This window comes from Mytilus edulis, chromosome 14 (genome assembly GCF_963676685.1).
Source record: "Mytilus edulis chromosome 14, xbMytEdul2.2, whole genome shotgun sequence".
Lineage (NCBI taxonomy): Eukaryota > Metazoa > Mollusca > Bivalvia > Mytilida > Mytilidae > Mytilus > Mytilus edulis.
Window position 1 is genome coordinate 48751148 of NC_092357.1, and position 22537 is coordinate 48773684.

General features: G+C 31.5%; 1 protein-coding gene across 2 annotated transcripts; it reads right to left on the reverse strand.

The window, feature by feature from the left end:
- Positions 1-508: 508 nt before the first annotated feature.
- LOC139502906 (transcription factor Sp9-like) lies at positions 509-18282 on the reverse strand. Of its 2 annotated transcripts, none has more exons than XM_071292573.1 (2): positions 18160-18282; positions 509-2048 (listed from the first exon to the last, which is right to left on the reverse strand). In XM_071292573.1, the coding sequence occupies exons 1-2, from the start codon at positions 18178-18180 to the stop codon at positions 822-824; spliced, it is 1248 nt and encodes a 415-aa protein (XP_071148674.1). In that variant the 5' UTR covers positions 18181-18282; the 3' UTR covers positions 509-821. The 2 variants fall into 2 exon arrangements, with proteins under 2 accessions (XP_071148674.1, XP_071148675.1); XM_071292574.1 differs by lacking the exon at positions 18160-18282 and adding an exon at positions 7593-7699.
- Positions 18283-22537: the final 4255 nt, after the last annotated feature.

Genomic DNA, 22537 nt, shown 5'->3' on the forward strand with positions numbered 1-22537 from the left:
AAAGTTAATATATACAAAATACACCGTGTTTTAAAAGTTTGAAATGAATGCACTCTTGCTTTTTTATTTGAATCTTTTTTAAATCAAAATTACTGAAATAGTTGATGTCCTCGAATGTGAACAAATATGACCTAGTATGTGCCTGATCCAAGTCTGATTCTTGTAAATTACTCCATGTCTGTCATTTTAGTTTTTTTCAAATTGTTTTGTTATAATTAACGGCCGTTGTTGTTCTCGTTTTAATTGCTTCACATGTTCATGTCGTTGTCGGCTTTTAAAGCTGACTATACGCGATTTAGGTTTATCTCATAGTTGAAGGTCGTACAGTTGGTTGGCTATAATTGCTTACATCCACTGATTTGAACTTTGGTGGATACATGTAGTTGTCTCATTGGTAATCGTATATACCACATATCCTTACTTTTAGACAAATAACTACTCTGTCATGTTTTTGTTTTCGTTTGAACAAAAATATCTTTTAGTGTTAAGTTACAAATTGTACCTTCAGTTATTGTGAATAATTTATTTAACAAATTAAAGAACTTCTACAACAAAAAAGAACAATCTCGTTAAAATGGCACCCATTTTTCGTTTAACTGTCAACAATTATTGTTTCGGCGTTTTGTCACATTTGTTTTCTTTTTCCCCCTTCTATAAACTGTTGAGAGTACTTCATTGGTACAGGGAAAACACACTTAACAATAAAATTACTTAACTACAGAAAAGATGTAACAATTATACAATTTCGTTATCAGAGTTCAGTGCAGCTAATTGATTTAAATACATGTACAATTAACAAATTAAATAATGTGCACATTTTCTTAATTTGTTTCGGTTTTTGGTCTAAAAGCTGGGTGATCACCACCACCAATTTCCTTCTTCGGAACGAGTTTCTGGTCAGTACTATTTTCTGTATCGGAACCACTTCCGGATTTTTTACCTTCGGTATGAGTTTTTGTGTGCTTAGCAAGATGATCACTACGCATGAAACGTTTATTGCAAGTAGGACAAGCAAAACGTTTTTCACCAGTATGTGTCCGTAGATGACGCTGTAACTCATCGGAACGAGTAAACCGTTTGCCACAAAACAACCAATTACAAACAAACGGTCGTTCTCCTGTGTGCCATCTCAGATGGGCTTTAAGATGTGAGGATTTTCCATACACTTTTCCACATCCGGGAATGTGACAACTGTGAACATTTTTCTTTCGTAAATTTGCAGCGGCTGGACCAAGCCGTTCCAATTCTTGACAGTTCGGGCAACTACATGTTGCTCTTCCGGTATACCGTCTATTTGACCTTGGACTAGCATTTCCATTTATACCAACACGTGACAAATACGGTGTCATTGACGATTCAGACTGCGTTGGTAGTATTGATTTGTAAGTGTCTTGTAATAGAGATTGTCCTGTTGATAAATAAGGTGTAGAATTTGAACTCAGCCCATGTCCAAGAGCATATTCGTTGTTTGGGTAATTAGCACCAATCTGTGAGTGAAAACCGGAAGTTGCACCGCTAACGTCGGTAAGCCAAGCAGATGGCGTTGTGTGCAAGTCCCACCACGCAGACGCAGGATTGACAGATGGTGCTACTTCCGATTTAATGCTGTGAGAATTAGGATAAGACCAATGTTCATATGGATTTGATGTTACTGTCGGCACTCTAGAATATAGTCCACTTAAAGACGATCCAGAAAGCGCTGATTCGTTGTGCATTTTTTGAAGTAATGACGATGAAGTGACGTCAGGTTGTGTGTTTGATGACATCATAGAATGTAAAAATTCACGATCGTAACTTCCAGTACAACTAGACAAAGGACTTGTCTTGGGATATGAATAAGATGCAGTTGTAGATGTGATTGCGGTTGGTCTTTGAGGATTTATTGTGAGTGGACAAGTAGCTCCGTTTAATGAAGTTGGTGATCGTTTCCATGGGTGAAACCCTTTTCCAACCGCAGCATCGGCTAGAGGTGGAGGACTTCTATCATTTATCTTGTTACACTGAGCAGCCAGCAGTGCAAGTGGAGTTCCACCAAACGGATGGGGGTCCTGAAAAATAAGAACAGAATAATTAAGATATGCAATTCCACAGTGCAGCCTAACATCGAACTAGGATTCTTTTAACTCAATAAACTCATTTCATGGTTTGGTTGTACCAAATTAAATCTTTGGCAATAATATACTTAACCTGCAGATGCTCGACTGAAGTCATAGGTATATTCAAAGTAATTTTGCTTATTTTTAACCAAATTAAAAAATCCCAAAATGTATCTCAGAAATTTTTACTACTTGAATCGAATTGAAATAGAATAAAACTTCATATATGACAAATCTTTAAAGTGCATACATACGGAGTTTTAATAACTATAATAGCAACAATAAGATAGAGACATGCCAAATACGGAACTAAGTCTAGCGTAAATAAGAATAACTTCTTTGATTATTTGGCAGTATGTCGAAGCAAGAATTCACAAAAGTCGAGCATTTTCCAGGAAAAGCGTCGAAATTTTGACAGCGTTGAAGCTATTATTGCCTTGAATAAAAGCTTTAAAAGTAGCGGTTAAAACGCAAATATTCAAATAAACTCATCATAGATACAAGGAATGAAATTAATATCTACGCCAGACGCGCGTTTCGTCTACAAAAGACTCATCACTGACGTTCGAATCAAAAATGTTATAAAAAGCCAAATAAAGTACGAAGTTGAAGAGCATTGACACACGCAATAAATAAGCTCCGAATAAGGGCATCATATCTAACAACAACCTTGAAATTTCAAACAGAATAAGTAATATGCATTTTAAGACTATAAAACATTTGAAATCAAGGCGAGAAGGTGATATATAGTTAATGCAGTTATTGACAGACAAGGGCTACTAACATCAAAGAACTAGATGTTCGCCTGGAAAAAGGTGCATTGTCATTATGTGTCTAATAATACAGAGGAACGTATTGAGTGGTTGTGAGTGCAAGAAATCGCAAGACAATCTCACGCTACAGTGTGTTGGCTGGTTTTTGCTAATTTCAAATCGTAAACAAATTAAATGGTGACAGCATTTTGATTTAAATTGTTGAATTGGAAAAATACACTGTAAACAAAAATTCATCCATTCCTATTAATTTTTGTATATTTTTTTCATTGATTTTGCAATTGATTATTTTTGACAATGAATGCTTGAATACAATAACACAGAATTGTAAATTTCGTAATTTTAATTGATCAATGTCCATTATAAACTGCGGGAAACGTAAAGTTTTGTCGTTTTTCACTATTATATTTTTCTCTCTGTGTATCTGTGTGCTATCTATTGCATTTTACAATCTTGCAGATCAACGTATATAGTGATGGAAGACTATAAGAGTGTGTGGATTGTGGTTTACAGAGAAGAGAATAATTGGCAAAATATATTAAGGTGGTACCTAACACTACAGGGAGATAACTCTGTAAAGTCAGCTAAATGTTTTAATTACGTTGTGTTGTAATAGAAATATTAAGGTTCTCAATGATCAAAATTGGTGTTTGTCAAAGTGCTATATATCCAGTGAAATTTTTATGACAAAATGGTTGGTTCAAAAAATTTTAAATTTTTATATTTTTATTAAAGTGTTAAAGTAAATACTTTGACAAAATTTTATGAAAATTAAACGAGCCAAATTAATTTTAGTGAAAGTGTTAGGTACCACCTTAAGAATAGAGAAACATTCACAATTGTTTTTAAGAATAGGCAACAATGGGGTATTAAAATATTAAGTATAGAAAATAATGGACAAAGTGAATAAAGAATAGAGAAATTTGCCTAAATATTTAAAGAATACAGAAATGAATATCCCCATCCACACCCTCTTGATATAAGCTGAATATTTTCTTTACTTGCAATATAAAGTAAGAATTGTGGCTCTTTGTACCAAAATCTTACTATTGAATTGATGATCAATTACATGACTCTGATACTAGTGATTTTTGTCGTAAAATTTTTATTATGAAAAGGACCGTTGTTTCTTTAAAAATATAGCGATCTGTCATGTTTGGTATTCTATTCGTGTTTTTCACACGGGTCATACAGGTATTAGTCAAATGGAGTTTTTTTTTAATAATGTATGAAATGAATAAAAATGTGTACAAAAACCGTGTAAGATGTTCAATGGTAAATGTGGATTTTTGTTTAAAACATGAACTATTACAGTGATTGACCGCAGAAAAATGTGATCTAAAACTTCTAACTATTAGTTCATTTAATTCTTAAGAATTTCATCTACGACTCTTTCTTGAAACACACACACAAAAAGCCAATAGTCACTTGTTGGAAAGAATACTGTACTAAATATTCTAAATTCGCTGCAGTGTAGATCAAAGGTATTGAGCAAATTAAGCTTTAATTTTCAACATATCCATTTAATAATCGAGCTTCAGTATACTATTGTTAAAAGATCTTTAATAATTATTAAATGTATATGACTTGGACGAAGAGTTGTCTCAATGGCACTCATGCAACATCTTCTTGTATCTATAGCAAATGTTGTCTTCAAATAAATTGTGTCTAGACCTTAAAGCTGTTAGTCTTTGAATCTTTATCGGTCTTATTTTCCGTATACTAGTTCTACTGCTCAACAATTGAAATAAAATGCTTCAAAATATAATTTTAGAGTAAAATCATGATTCGTAAAAATAAGTTTCTGAGAATTTTGGGAGATTTATTAGCTCGTGTTTAAGCTATATATATTTATATTGTATCTTAACTTAAAAGCAATATAAACGACGATAAAGACATAACGGAAGAGAGAGCAACGGTTTAAAAGGGAGATAGTTATATATGATTATGTTTAATCTTTAAAAACAATTATATTACTACTTATATATTTGATTGACATAATAATAATAGGAGCTCGCATTTATTTACAGATTAAGCTATGTTTCAGCACTGAATTTACGTCAGATTTTAGAAGAGAAAAAGAAATAAGACAGGAACAAAACTTCAGTCTTAGTAAAGAAAAGATAAGGTTAGTACTGCGAAGTTCGTTCGCACTAGGACCTTGATTCATGATCGTAAAAATTAAACTGATCATTAAGTTTAAAAAAATGTTAATGAATTTCGATTTCTTTTACGAAATGTTATTATGAAAAGTCGCTGGATCCTCGTAAATCAAATTTAAATACTTAGTTCACAAAAATGACCAGCAGAGAAAAAAAAAACTGTATTTCTTGAAAGCCCATTTCAGCAAAGTTGAAATATACTTAATAGATATAAGCAGATGTGGACAACCAAGTTGGGTTTGTTTAAATTGAAACAGTTTTCGTTAAAAAAAATAAAAAAATAAAAAAAAGGTGCAATGATTGACGGAAAACGTTATATCAAAGAGTCAAAGAAGTAAAACGTCAAGAAATCAAGACAAGATAATCAGAAGACAAGGTTCTAACGGCATTTCTATGATCAATATTTAAGGGAGTCCATCTTGTAGGATCACCATATCGAATATAAATCCCATGGTCTTGGTAAAACTATTTTGCATTATTCAAATTCTGATATTCCAATGGTTTAAATGAGATTATTGTTTCATACAGTACAAGGTATTCAGACTTTAAGCGCTGCATTTTACTGATTATGAAATACTTGTCAATATTGTGTTGATTTGAGATTTTTGAATATATTACTAAATATAAACTATACATATATAAAGAGGTTAAAAAATAGACAATTTTTTGTTGCTAAAATGGACATTCATAATTTTAGTTTTCTCTGATATCTTCGGCTATCTTTACGAAAGGGTTTTCGACATGTGTGAGGCTATATATCGTATTGAATATGCATGGAATATATTTCAGATTGGGCGTTAAAAATATACATGATGGTCTATATATGAATTTCAAAAAGTTTATTTACCGTTCGTGGTGGTGCTCGAAAACCGAATATCAGAAATGGAACATATACTACGGAGAGTGTATCCATAAAACAAGGAGATAAGTATGATGCAATAGGATAAAACATTTAAGATGGAATAGCGTAGATCAAATGAGAAAATGACATCAATGTGATGCTCATTCCTATTTTTTTTCAATTGACAGTTTTTTATCAAATCGAGTTTTTTTTTCGGATGTTAATGTAGAATTCAATAAGAATGATTATTTAATGAAAGTGTCCGATAAATCACATGGTTTTATTTGTTCAGAAATATTGGTAAAGTATTAGTATAGTTTAATAAACTTCGTTTCGAGATATTTGAAAATATTGAATTTCATATATCAATTTTTTTTAACTTGACATTGGTAAATGTGTCAGAAGTCATGACCCACACAAACTAGCGTCTTGCGAAAATGAAAAATTGGACACTTTTGACTTGAATGATATTCATCAAAACTTTGGCTGATAGTTAATATATGTGACTGAAAAAAATTGTATTTTGTGGATAGTTGTATCATCTTACTGCATACTCTTATCTTTATTTTATTTTATAAATACCAATTGATGAATACAATGAATTAATTTTCTCTTAAACAAAACCAAGGAATAGAAAAATAGTTATCATGGAAATTAAAATGTGTCAATAGAATTGATTTAGAAAAAAAATCTTATGAACGGACTGTAGAAATCAAAATGATCTTAAATAGATTTTAAGTAGTTTAGATTGAGATATTGACAGGGACAATACTATATATTTCCCGTCTTCGTTGTTTTGATGGCAATTGTACTGGTATTGAACCAACATCTACTTATATTTGATATATTTTGCCTAAATCTAATTGGATGTGATAAAGATGATCAAAATAAGAATTGCCCGAGAGTTTACCCCGAATATATGCTATATCCCGAGTATCTCAAGATTATTCATTCAACAGTTTCATATAACAATATGAATATTATACCGAGGATTTTTTTTAAGGAATTTTCGGACATGTTTATAAACAAATGAAATAAAACTCGTCTATCAGCAAAGATTTGTCCGCGGCTTGTGAAAAGAAATAAATATTCCGAAAGAAAAGAATTAGTTTCTTCCGTCAAAAATGTGTTTTGTTTTCACACACATTTTTATATAAACAGTTATACAGTTTTACCAATAAATAGCCACGGACCATTTTTGTATTTTCTTTCCAGTAAATACATCTTAACTATTTCAATGGTGTTAAAAACCGAATGATTCCAGCTACAAGAGGTTTAGTGTGAAATCTCTATAAAATTGTTCACCCTCTAAAAGTTGAATTAAAGTAATAACGGAAGCATTTAAGACTGAATAAATTTTACACTGTACAGAAGATAATTTTATGTTATTAACATTTTTTATATAACTTATAATTCTGAAAAATGTTGAAGTATTACTTCAAAGAAACTTTCAGTTTCACAACAGACATTTACTTACGGAGCAGGTATCCCATGAGAACTATTAATTAATTATTAATCAACATCTCAATATGATTATCATAATTTAAACAGAAACAAATAATAACAATGTCGGTAGACATTTGTTGAAAAACACAAGTGTACTTAAAGCATATATTTGTTATGAATTAATGTAACATAATTAGTAACGAATAATTATGCGAAAATAATTTTCTGCAGTCCTTATTTGTTTTAATGCATTTAGCCGTAGTTTCGTACATACCTGGACATACATAGACGGTTATTAATTCGATATTATCCTTTAATCTGCAAACACTTCAAATATTAACACATTTCAAGTTAACTCGAACTTTAACCGTTCATTTTGTCCTTATGCTGAAAGCTTTCTGTCAGTTTAGACTCCGCCTCCTGAACACCCCTAATCACGCCCATCTCTGATTGAATCGGCCGATAAATCAGAGTATTACAAAACGTTATTATTAATATCTTGTTAATCTTATAATTGTAAATTATATTTCAAGAGAGGGGCTTGTGTTTACGCTTTTGTTGGGATTATCGAGAAAAAAAGATATTCTGTGGGTGGTTATGAATATAATTGCATAGCGCTGTCATAACCATATTTTACTTTGTATGAATATTGAAAATAGTCGTATAAAACATTAATTATTTTAAATAAGAAAGTAATTCAATTTTTATATAGTGAATTGTGTGTTGCAGTACATCGTACATTTAACTGCTTTGTTCATAAAAATGACATTTATTTTTTACGTTACTTTAAAAAGATAAAAATAAATAAACGAATATATATGTACATAGAAATGTAGCGCATATATTTTGTAAGTTTCTAATCTTTAAATATATTAACTATTTCTCAAGTAACTATTAATAATTGAATAAGCCTGTCGGGATTTTACATATTCCCATACTGCGGTTGATTTTAAATTGAGAAAAAAACTGCAATTGAGATATTTGTTTTATTATTTTTCGATTTCGCGTTTTCCCATGACCTCTTGAGATCCACACAAGAAATCTATACAATATGTAATTTGTTTAACGCATTTTATTGCTATACTTAAAACCAACGAGGAAGATATACCCTTTAAACAATTCTGTCAATTTTCTTCATTAAACCATTTTCATAGCATAAAATAGTTGAACCGAAACGCCCTTAAATTTACATCAATTTTAAGATTATGCTAATCGGGTGGATAATTCCGGAATCATCCAACTAGACTCGTTTAAGCAAATAAGCTATAATTTCCTCAAACTCAACTGATATTTTTCCTTTTTGATCGTTGGCCCTACGGTTAAAGGGTCGTGATTTCGAAGCTAAAAAATCACTGATTCCAAAGAAATGAAGCCGATTGCCTGTTTCTCACTTGTCTATTTTGGAAATGGCTTAATAATTTACGATAAGTTTTTAGTTCAAAATTAATGGCTTGAAACAATTTAAAAGGATATGTTATCGGTAATTGATTATTTTTAAATTTGAACAATATACTTTTTATCGGAAAAGTCTTGTTTGAATTTAATTCGATATCTATCACTCCCATAAATCATTTTGATCTCGCATCAGTGAGAATTAACATGACTTATGGCTGTATAAACTTTGTAGTTTTATTTACATTTTTATTATTTTAAATATGCTTAAATATGCATGTTATGTGCGTTTCACATAAACAAATTTGATGTATGGTTAAAGTAAGTGATTGAGACATCAACACACTAACATGGTGTAATAAAAATCGTCAACGTTGTGAAATATTTTTATTGTTTATTTATTTATTTATTTATTTATTTATTTATTCAGGTTTTTCTCATTTATTTATTTATTTTTAAATTGATCATCAGTAATCATACTTGTAGATTAATATCAACTAGATAATTGATAGAAATTACATACGTCGATTATCATATGCCAGTACGTTTGTAGTAAATTTCTGCTAATTTTAGTAGTGTTGTCCATCTATAGAAACAACCTAAATTTTCTTTAAAAATGTAAAATGTTAAAATTTTAGTGTTTTAATGAGGTCTTTTAATTTTCGTTGAAATACCATTTACATATGATTACATTAGATGTATGTTTCATGATAGTACGTTATTCTGGTTGGCTAACTGCACTTCACGTGTTAATCCGTAAGCAATTGCATTACACAATAAAACTTATCATTCATGATGACACGAGGTCCCACACTAAAGTGCACAAGTGAATCAAATAAACAATTGATAAAATTCGTGTTTTTATGGTTCTAGCTGAGAAATGTAATCATAAGTATTGAATGCTTCTTTTTGTAACTTCATAGGGTTGTGAAAGCGTTGACCGTGCGCACATTTTTAGAATGAACCGCTTCCGCGCTTCATACAAAATGTACTTCGGTCAACACTTTTACACCCCAATGAAGTTACAAAAAGAAGCATTCAATTCTTAAATAAATTTATATCAAGTTGTTAAATATATTATTGAGACCGGATGAAAAAATATTTATTTGTGTATAAAAATCAAAGTTTTGTGTCTAATGTATATTTCATATTGTCCTTGTTTCTGCTTATCAACAGTTTTCCATCCAATTCCCTTATTATCTTAACACTCTACGTTCTAAGTTGATTTCATGTCTGTCAAAAGAAAGAGAAAACAAGATGTTTCAATTACAGGAGAAGACAAGTATGAATTTGTGGAAGAGTCTATACGATTGCTACCTATACGTTGTTCAAGTTGCGACAATCATTTCACAAACTCTATAATGAATACAAACTGTTTGAAATTCCACTTTGAAAGTATGTATAATCGAATATCATATAGACATAATGTTATTGCAAAGGTTCCCTTCCTTTTACATCGAGCGCTATGCGCTACGTTTGTGCGATGCACAACTTGCAAAACAATATTTATATTGTACGTTTATGATATGTTTATATAGTTATTTGAGTTTCTCGTTTTTCCTCTATAGTTTGACAAAAACAATCGAATATTTACCCTTCAGACTACCTTAGATTACCCCCAATGTTTGTTGGGGTTCATGTTGCTCAGTCTTCAGTTTTCGATGATGTGTTTTGTATACTATTGTTTGTATGTTGGTCTTTTTACTTTCTAGCATTGGCTTTTAAAACCAAGTCTTTATTTTCGATTTCGAGTTTGAAAGTCTCTATGGGATATTTCGCTTGTCCTTCACCAATATGGACTATTCTGTTGGATAAGTGTAATTATTAAACTAAAGGAGTACGTCCAGTAAGACCCCTTTTTGGCCCCAAAATGTAGCAATTTTACAAAATTGTTAAAATGTAAACTTTTAGTTATTTATTGGACAGTAGAATGCTTCTGCTACATAAATATGGGCTGTTTTTGACAATGCAACGCACATATATCGGGTACTAGCACCATTAAGTCATGCTAAATTACTGAAATCTTCACAATTCTAGCATTTTAGTTAAATTTTAGACGGCTTTCGTGTGAAACAAAAGTGGCCGCATTCGTGTTCATCCTTAATATTGAAATTTAAGTTGTATTTTATGATAATACATAACATATATAAAGGTTGAGGATGAACACGGATGCGGCCACTTTCATTTTTGACAAAAAAACATCTGAAAAGTGACATTTTTCGGCATATTTGGTAGTTTTTTCATATTAGAGCTTGAATCGGGTTGTTTTTAATGACTAAATCAGTTACAATCTTTAACATAAACTAATTGATTCAAATGAAATCGACACTTAAGTGTTTAAAAAGTGGTCAAAATCTTTCGTAAGATGAACCTGAAATTTGAGGCCAAAATCGGTCCTTACCGGACCTGCTCCTTTTGATTATTTGTTCGGTTCGGTTGCTTTTTTATTATTATTGTTATCCTACATCTCATTGCACTTGTACTTTGCTTTCCCTGCTTCAAGCATAATTTTTATGATTATTTTTTGTGTTCAACTTTCTTAATAAGTAAAATGTTCCTCTTCTTTATTTATTATTCCTTAAAAAACAGAATAGTGAACTGTACATATTCCGAGTGTATCCTTTTCCCGTCTGTGACGTTTTGTACTATTTACCGGATTAAAATTTTGTAATCACATAAGCAACACGACGGGTGCCACATGTGGAGCAGGATCTGCTCACCCTTCCGGAGCACCTGAGATCACCCCTCGTTTTTGGTGGGGTTCGTGTTGTTTATTCTTTAGTTTTCTGTGTTGTGTCATGTTTACTATTGTTTTTCTGTTTGTCTTTTTCATTTTTAGCCATGGCGTTGTCAGTTTGTTTTAGATTTATGAGTTTGACTGTCCCTTTGGTATCTGTCGTCCCTCTTTTGAGGATACTGGACTAGTATGTGTTTGAGTTTATGATTTTTGTCATCTGATTCGTTTGAATTTTCCCCGGGGTTTGGTATTTTTGGTATATACTTCTTTCTAGTATGGCTGGTCATGGCTATACAACAGATATCACTTACACCCGGCCTAGGTCCAATTGGAGTTGCTGCGATTCTCTCATTTTGTTTACCAAATACAGTATCTACTTAGTATTTTGATGTAATTTGAAACACTGTTGCCTCTAATTTACCTAAAATTGTTCGATGGATCTATTTAAAAAAGTATTTTATCAGCTTTCTTCCAACTAAGCCAATATTGAAACAATAGCTCTTGCTATAAGCATTTGTTAATGGTCAGTTAAGTATTTGCATTGATCTGTTGGATATGTTTATAATTAGTTACTATCGATTTGTGGGTCATTAAGTATTACTTTGTTTAAAATGTTTGAAAAATTTGAAGATACAGAGTGGCAATGAGAAAGCGTAAATCGGTAGATATCAAAATCACGAAAGACATGCACACACAAAACTTTACATAGAAACTAAATTACTGCAAATCAAACAGACTTTACTTAATCAAGGAATGAAACAAGTTTTGCGACAAATGATGAGACTGTTAGATGACTCTAGTAAGATTTAATCTTGCATGTAAAACATCAAATTTAATAGTACATTTGTAAGTCGCCGGAGGATGTAAAATTTGGGAGTAGGAACATACCCATGGTCATCTGTTATTTGTAATTATCAGCCCCAAGTGTAAATGATAAATGGCAATTAACTTTTATATAAAGGAACAATCTGCATTTCAGGTCTCCCAACCATCTGGAGGTCTAACTGGTAGAAACTTAAGATAAAATTAAGAATCCTTTAAACCGGCTGTAAAAAATCCACTCCAATGTAAAAAGTAAAATAAAAAAAAAACCGGACTACAAGGACAATTCTAAACAGAAAGTTCCTAATCAAATGGCAAAATCAAAATTTCAAACAGATCAAACGTATGGATAACAAGGTTCATGTTTCTGACTTGGTACAGGCATTTTCTTATGTAAAAAATAGTGGATTAAACCTGGTTTCATAGCTAGCTAACCCCCTCACTTATATGACAGTCGCATTAATATTCATTTCATTGACAACGAACTAACACCAATTGACAAATGTCCCTAAGTGTTATATGTTATATGATTTTTGAGTCTTTGTTGCCTTTCGTAATGACTTCTTCACATCCATTTGATTTCTCCAAATTATTTTGCTCCAACAATATCAAAAATTTATACCTTTTAGAAAGACGACATTTTCAAAGTATTACAACAACGATATACACGTCGATGGATGGACAGGCTAAACATACAACGAATGCTTCAACCTCCCAAAACTTAACAACAGCAGATAATACCACACGAATTTAGCAGAACCAAATATTTCGGAAAGAAAAGGCTTACAAGAAATCACTGTTTATTATGTTTTAAATATCTTCGATATTGATTGTAATGTTGGTAATATTTTGTCACAGCTGTTTTGTTTCAAATGTTGTCAATATTACAGATATTACTTCAAAGTTTTTTTTAATTTTACAAATAACCTAATGACTGACTTTAAGTTCACTTTAGGTTGGAGCCAAATCCAGTAAATGTTGCGCGAATTAATATATTTTCTTTATCTAATACGAATCAAGGTTAAAGTATCGGATAGTCAGGAAAATATCAACAAGTACCTTACTCAAAACAGTAAAGTATGTAAACAATAATACCTAACTCCAAAGTAAAGTCTAAAATTTGGAGTCCATAAAACGCCAAAATCAAACAAAACTGCGCATTACCATCGGAACAAATGGAAATCAACTGTTTGTTCCTGTTACTGCACAGGAATTTGCAGATTTAAATTGTGAGTTAAACCTGGTTGTATAGCTATCTTAGCCTCCAACTTGTATGACAGTTATTTAAAGTTCCGATATAGTTACAACATTGGATGATCAATAAAAAAAATCAAAAAAATCAAGAGGTCAGAATTAATTCACAGAATCAATTTACAATTAGTTAAACGTTTCTATACTGAGAGTTGTTTTAATGATTCTTATCTTTTTTTTCTTAATTTATTTTTACCCTGATAACCATATATGTTTTTATTTTGTGAACGGTTAGCTTCTCCTATCGTGATGTACGAATGCTTCGTGCTTCTTTGTTTAAATATTTGTTTGGTTCTGTTCTAATTAAGATTGTTACACGGTGATGACTGCTGTACCCCTATTTAAACAATTGTCCGTTTTGTACACGCATCGTTGTAAATATATTTGGAATTTGATGCGACTGTCATACAAGTGAGAGGCTTAGCGCTATTAAACCAGGTTCAATCCACCATTTGCTTCATTTGAACATGCCTGTACAAAGTCAGAAATATGACAGTTGTTGTCCATTCGCTTGATATATTTTGTCATTTGATTTTGCCTTTTAATTAGGGACTTTACGATTGAATTTTCCTCGGAGTTCAGTATTTTTGTGATTCTACTTTTTCCTGAGTCGGCACAGGAATTTTCCGATTAAAATTGTGAGTTGTACCTGTCATTTTAGTCCCCCACTTGATCGCAGCTGTTTTAAGTTCCGTTGTATTGACACCATTGGTTTGGCAATATAAGAATGCATGGACATAAAAGAGGTCAGAATTAAGTCACAGAATGAATTTACAATTATATATGTTTCATTTTAGTGAGCGGGTAGCAACTCCAATTCATAATGTACGTTCCAAAAACCTGCGGTCAGCATTACCAATTTGCAAAAAGCATGTTATAAAGAAAATACTAGACAGATTTTACAGCCACTACTTGACCTTAACCATATTGGGAAATGAGATGGATTTAATAAAAATAATTGAATATAATGCACAAGACTAATAGAATGGATTCACTTATTTGCTAATACTATTTCGGAAATTGACATTGGAATTGTCAATCGTCGTCAATTTCTATAAAACGTGATGGTTTCCGAGTCTAATGCCATTCGTATTCCATCGGGAGATAAGATTAAATGGCAATGCGAGAAAAACTGCTTTATTAAGTGTTTTAAGTTAATTAAGTGGCGATTTTAATCACTCTGTGAATGTAATTGATTTATATAAATATTTGGTTATTGAATTTCACAAATGGCTCAAAGAATTTACGGTTTAATGGAATTAATTGGAGTAGGATGAAGCGAAATATTTGTTTTGTTAAACGTTTTCTTACGGTAGAAGGGTAGATTTTTACCCATTTTCCAAAATGAAGTTTGATACATTCTAACACACCTGACAGATATCATGTGAAAAAGAATCATATTACATAACTGTTATCACAGATTTTCTGGCGTATCAAATAACAAGTCTGGTATCTTTAATGGTTTATTTTTATCCCTTTTCCAAATTGAAATTTAGATTATTCTAACGTACCTAACATCAAGCCTGTTACAAATTCTCATATCGCTTAATCATAATCAAAAAAGACTTTCTGTCGTACCACGTTATAAGGCTAATATCGCTCACGAGATTATACAATCAAAAACCGCAATCAGAGGGATAACTGGAGTTAACAAGGAACCACATGGGTACCACATGCGGAGCAGGATCTGCTAACTTTTCCAGTTCCCCTGAGACCACCTCTAGTTTTTGGTTCGAATCGTGATGCAAAGTATATAGTTTTCTATGTTGTGTCTCAGAGAGCCGTGGTGTAGTGGTTAGTGCATCGGACTACTAACACAAAGATTCCTGGTTCGATTCCCGTTGCGGTATGAAAATTTCAGGGACTGAATTTTCGGCTCTCCCTTGACACCATTTGCGAGTATGGTCTTGAGGAAACGATGATAGTCCGTCGGAAGGGACGATAAATGGCTGACCCGTGTTAAGAGAAAGCCATATCTCTTGCATTTTAAAGACACCATTGTAGACTTCGAAAAAGAGCAGGCCAATGCCACAACAAGACAGAACTCGTAACCGCAAAGTGGAAAGGGATTATTATAAGTTGCAAAACTTGTTTCACAATCCACTATAAATAAATATGTTTAAAACTATGTTGTGTTTTGTTCACTTTATTTTGATTTTTCCATGTTGTTGTCAGTTTATCGTCGACCTTGGTGAATGTTTATCTCTTTTATATATTGTGTGTAATGATCACTTTCAATTAAAGTGAAATAACCATGTAGGCATACCTTCCAATATTTCAAAATGTCCATTGGGGTTTTCCGTGCAAGATGGCTCTTATAGTCATATAAAATCTTTAAAGGGGTCTTCAAATATATTCTAATGATGTCTAGTTCCTTCTTCGTACGTTTACAATCCTATAACATGGTTAAATTGATTGTTTTGTCTAAAAGTGTGGAAATAGTTGCCCCTTTCAAAATTTCCAATTGGGTGACGGTTGCCAGGTAGGTGAAGTTATAAAAGTCGAAAGATACCGGAGGGACAGTCAAATTAATAGATCAAAAATAAACTCACAACGTCATAGCTAAAAAAGAAAAGACAAACCTACACATAATACAACACAATACACAACATAGAAAACGAAAGACTAAGCAACACGAACCCCACCACAAACTCCGAAATATAAGGTACTGCAAAGTGGACAGTCGATTTAGAAAACACGAAATCATTTGAATATGATGATAGAAAAATAACAAACAGACGAGCACATTCATAACGATAAAGAAGAACGTAGTAACATAATTCTTGATATAATATTTTCTTCACGAAAAAAAGGACTAGATAAATGACCAAACATGGTTAAGGTTTTCATCTCTTGTCCTGTATGGTTGCACTATTGTCCCTGTTTTTTATATTTTGGTTTTGATGTTGCCCCTAGAAATGATAAAACAATCACCAAAGGCATGAGTATATAAAAATGTGCTATCAACCTTGCTCGGTGAACAGATGACAGATTTTTGTTATAAAGTCTCTGTTTACACATTTAGAGGTTAACAAATTGGTTTGACACCTAAATCTAATGCAGAAGATTACATATTGAACTCTATATTTCCCTCTTTTAATCTTTTGGAATCTATCTCATTGACATGTACCCTTATTGTATTCAAATAAATATCAAAATTACATAAACTGATTTTTTCAAATGCACGATTATATATATATAATATATATAAAGAATTTGTAATTATTTAAAACGTAGAAATTGGGAACTTTTATATAAATATTTTTCTGGAAAGAAGATATTGAACTAAACATAGTTTCAAGATTGAATGTATTGATGGTGAAAAGGTGACTTATAATTATACCAAGTTTTCTGTAGTAGTCAAATATCAGATAATAATGTCTTTATATATATCCTTTTTATAGCTAGATACATAATATTACTATATCTTATTTCGGATAATCATAATCATTTTACTAATAAAAATGTAAAAAAGAGAATATAATTGTTCAATTTTTGTCTGGCTCTCAACATGAACAAATGATTTGTAAAAATATAACTTGGGAAAACAAGCTGAAAATATATAAGGGATGCAAAATTAACAATCTAATATGTAGAAGTTTATATAGATGACACGGATTTCAGCAAAGATAAGAAGATCAATTGAACTAACTTCCGTGTAAAATCTCGGATAGACTGTGGTGATCCGGTAAAAAAAACTTGCGTGGACATTCAATAAATCCGAGAAAACAATTGTGCATTCATTCAATACAGATAAAACTTGTAGTTTTTTTCAAACAACGTCTGTTTTTACAATTTGATAACGTCTGGATAGATGGCAAACACATATCAAAATCAGCATTTAAAAAAATATATGACTTGCTTGTCAAATCATTTTACTTACACCCTTTATCAATGTGTCAGTTTATAGAACCCATGTGCCAACATCAATATGATGAGTTAAATTTCATCAACATAATAGTTTAATTATTATCATTGTCATTATTATTATTATTATTATTATTATTATTATTATTATTATTATTATTATTATTATTATTATTATTATTATTATTATTATTATTATTATTATTATTATTATTATTATTACAATTATTATTAAACCAATGTATCCGTTTGTGGAAAATGATATTTGTTCTAGTTGGTTATTAAGGTATATTTAGACTATCTCCTCTTTGAGGAACATTTTTGTTTGACAGCAGCTCTTTTGTACATTTCATTAAAGAAATATTTATTAGTATTTGATGTAAACAAACACATTTCGATAAATACATTTCTTTTTAGTTGACTGTTCATATATTTAAACATTACTTACAACATATTTGGTTTCTTCAAATATAGACAGTTTATGTATTGTTCACCTATATATTCATTTCTTTTTTGTGTATAAAAGCAGACCCATTGTCATCATTTTTGCGGGTTTGAATTTAATCTTTCGCGAAAAGTTGTATTTAAATATAATTTTAATAGTCTTTGACTTGAAGACAAATCTGCAAACTTATTTCTGAGGGTATAAGAATACCATTTGTGCTTTGACCGTAATTTAACGAACGGTAGTCTATACAATATAGCTTTTGATCATCTGTTTCCGAAGTTCATTGTCTCTTTTCATTGTCACCAAATACAAAAAAGAACTTACCCCGAGCAATGTCGCAGCCATTATCGTATCCAGGTCATACAAATTCTTCAAAAACAAATATTTTCCTCCGATTATATTATTAGCTTTCTATTTGTGTAAACGTGGAGTTATAAAGTGGAAGAAATTCTTTAGACCTAGCATCCGCCCACTATAACAAAGAGATAGTCTGGAATTGTATAAATGGAATCGGATTCAATAATCATCCAATCAGAAGAGATTCTAGCTAATTATTGGACATATTATATTCTTATGGGTGGACTATTTGCTATTTGAATTGATGGTTAATTAATTGATATTTTCATGTTGCAAATTTATGAAACATTTCCTTCGCAAATTTGAACAAAACGTTGTTAAAGGAATTTTATAACAAGTAGTTCTTTACTGACTGCGTGTGGGTTTTTTTTTTTGTTTTGTTTTGGCTTTTGGAATCGCTTAGACTTTTAAAAATTCCAATGTTTAAGAAATAATGTTTTCTTTTATTTTTGGTTATCTATAAACTGATAAGTTGTGTCATCAATCGACAAATAGTGTATCCTTATTCTACATGGTGTTATCTTAAACTTTATGGATCCTCTGTTGATTTACAGATTTCATACATTACTTGGCGGTATCTTTGACTTAAAGAATCCTCTGGTGTTTTCTAAGACAATATGCATCCTCTGATGTTATATAAGACAATGCGCAACCTTCTGGTGGTAACTTTATAGAATGTTCATCCAATGCAATCTTAAACACGAGTACTATGGTGTTAACTAAGACTGTATGCATCCTCTTGTGTTATCTTAGAGTATTTGCATCATCTGGTGTTGTCTAAAGACTATATGTCTCCTCTGGTGTTATCTAATATTATATGCATCCTCTGGTGTTATCGTAGACTATATACTAACTAGTACATCCTCTGATGTTATCTTAGACTATATGCCTCCTCTGGTATTATCTAAGACTATATACATCCTTTGGTGTTATTGTAGACTATATACTAGTACATCCTCTGGTGTTATCGTAGATTATATGCATCCTCTGGTATTATCTTAGACTGTGTGCATCCTCTGATGTTATCGTAGTTTATATGCATCATCTCTGTATTGTAGATTATATCCCTTCTCTGGTATTATCTAAGAATATATACATCCTTTGGTGTTATCGTAGACTATATACTAGTACATCCTCTGGTGTTATCTTAAGACTATATGCATCCTCTGGTATTATCTTAGACTATATGCATCCTCTGGTGTTATTGTAGTCTATATGCATCATCTCTGTATTGTAGATTATATCCCTCCTCTGGTATTATCTTAGACTATATGCCGCTACTGGTGTTATCTTTGAATATGTGCATCCTCTGTTATTATCTTACATATTCTTATGCATCATATGTTTCCGCCTTCATACAAAATGAACTTTGGTCAACGCTTTCACACCCCAATAAATGTACAAATAGAAGCATTCAAATCTTTGCTATATGGCATCTTCATGTCTTAACATAGACAAAGTTTATTACGAAATTTTAATCATCAACCTCTATTTCTCGTTTTAAATATAACAGTTAAAGAATGATTTAAAAATAACTACTAGTATTCTAAAATTGTTTGTATATGTATTAAAATTATAAAGAAACTTCGGTTTCAATTCCGTCAGGCAAAGTTTACCTTCGATGGATTTGACTATCTTTTGTCAAATAGCTCTTCACCTGTTTCTGTTGATATATATACTTCCTTAGTTTTAAAATATTTTGCTTTGAATATGTTGCAACAACTCTTTGGATGGCCCGTACTTGCCTGTGGAGGCATTTCCGCCCCTATCCAAAATACTTTCATTTTCCATTGGCAGTCAAAATTACAGTCGTTCATTCTTGATCAAATTTCAAGAACCGACCTATTGCAGGATTTGTTCCATCCATTTCTGGTCTGTTCATAATTGTTTTTTCCAATTTAAATAAAGAGAAACATGACTTACACAGCCATATTACAGCCAACCATCAACATCAAAACCATATACATTTATTTATTTCTATGTACTTCGCAGTTTCAAAATCTAATGAATTATTGGTAATAGTTCAAAAGCGAACGCCAAAACGCTGTGATTGGCCAACAGCATCCTTATCATTGGAAATTCAACCAATGACGTGACATTATTTCTTTATGATGCAATAAAGTTACCAATATTCTTAAGATTTCGGGACGGCGAGTTCAACCATTCTTAAAGTATGTCTCCTTTTAACCCTCCCTCTTAACTAGCTTCCACCAGATAGTGTGCCTCCTCCTATTCCTCCCTTTTAAACACCTTTTACCACTTAGTTCGCCTCCTCCTAACCCTCTCTTCGTAATAGCTTCTACCAACAAATATACAAGTGTGCCTCCTTTCAACCCTCCATCCCAAATAGCTTCTACCGGCTTAATGTGTATTACATCACTATATATAAAATAAGTATTTTCGATGAATCAGTATAAATGCTAAACAAGTACATATGTGACCATTTCGTTTCTTCTTCAGTTGTCAAGATTTGTTAATAAAATGCTATTAAGAAGAAAGAAATTCAATAACACAAATTCATTTAAGGTAAAGAAAACTATTTTCATAAAAATTGAATTTCACGGTACATTGAAAAAGGAAAGGCTAAATCGTTTGATATTTTCTCTTGTGCAAAATTTGATTTTGAACTTTTTGCTTCAAACAAGCTTTTCTCGATTGTTCAAAGAAAATGTATTAGGAAAAATTTACACCACATTTCGCCGAACATTTTGATTAAAATTCACACATTAAATGTACATCTTACATTTTATAATGTATAACGGAGTATAATGTGAAACATTTAACATTTTATAAATGGAAAGTCAATATGGAATAATGCGATTTTCATTAATGAACAAACGAATTATTCCGATTCCATTAAGTGCGTGACTGCTTCGCATCTATTTACTGTTCTTCGGTTGTTATGTTTTTTAAAAGATTGAACAACTCTCGTTTTTTACTCGAAAAAGTTGTCGGGTTTTCGTGATAACAACGACTGTTACGAAAATGTATATAAATTTATCTCTCTCTTAAAAAGCTACATAAAATTGAGAATTGAAATAAGTAATGTGTACAAGAGAGAAAAACCCGACCAAGGAGCAGAAGACAGTAAAAAACACCAACCAATGTCTTCAATACAGCAGGAAAATTCCGCACCCAGAGCTTGGCTTACGTACTTGTTTGGCTTTCTTTACTATTTTGATCTGAACGTCACTGATGAGTCTTATGTAGACGAAACGCACGTATAGCGTATTAAATTATAAGGATGGTACCTTTGATAACTATTAGCATGTCGAAATGTCCTATTGTAATGTTTAATTGTTTATTTCTCTGTCCTGAATGTTCTCGCATTTATTTAAACTGTAGTCCTCTCGTGTTATGTTGTCGTTTTAGTGTTTTATTTAACATTGCAATAAAAGAGCGAAGTTTGGGTAGCCACAAAACCGGGTTCAATCCTCCATTTTTTCTTAAAATGCCCTGTACCAAATCAGGAAATGGCAGTTGATATCTTATAGTTTGTTTCTGCGTTGCATTGTTGATCAAGTTTTTTGTTACAGTGTTTCTGTTGTTTTGTTATTTTCCCTTATAGTTGGTATGTTTACCTCAGTTTTAGTTTGTAGCCCGGATTTGTTTTCTCTTAATCGATTTATGACGTTCGAACAGCGGTATACCACTGTTGTCTTTATTTATATGTATAGATGCTACAATACTACAGAAACTTTTTAAAACGTTGACAACACTCTTCTATAGAAAATAATGTAAAACAGTAAGTATGATAAATGGCCTTTACTATATATGGTCATCCTTATTACTTTGTTATGGCACTTTATAAAGACCTTGACTTTACATTTGTGTTCTAAAACTATTTTACATTATTTTCTATAGAAGCGTGTTGGCCACGTTTTTAAAAGAACACAAATGTAAACTCAAAGTCTTTGTTAAGTGCCATAACAAAATACTGAGGGAGAGTAGCTATATACGTACACCATCCAATTGAAATAAAATGCAATATTTAGTTATGAAACCAAAAGGAAAACTGCTAAAAAGTATGAAGTTTTGGAAGAAACAATAAAAGAAAGACACAGACAGACAAAAACAGAAAACATTTGTTAAGACAATTCCCATCCTTTCCGTTGAATCTTTGTTTATTTCGATTATATCAATAAAATGTTTTTCTAATAGTTCATGTAAATGCATATAATTTTATTCTTTTATTTGTATTGATATTTTGTTGATTAAATATTTAATCGGTACATATTTATGAATGAAAAATTATAACTTACATGCATATTTATACAAATAAAGAATTACGTCTAAGCTAAGGATAAGACAGTCGAGTATCAGCAAAAGACCCTGTTTAAAAGAC

Bases quoted from the DNA above. Each gene is read 5' to 3' on its own strand.
- LOC139502906 (XM_071292573.1), bottom strand. From the start codon at position 18,180: ATGGCTGCGACATTGCTCGGG. The intron at 2,049-18,159 runs GTAAGTTCTTTT...CTTATTTTTCAG, and splicing joins TGGCTGCGACATTGCTCGGG to GACCCCCATCCGTTTGGTGG.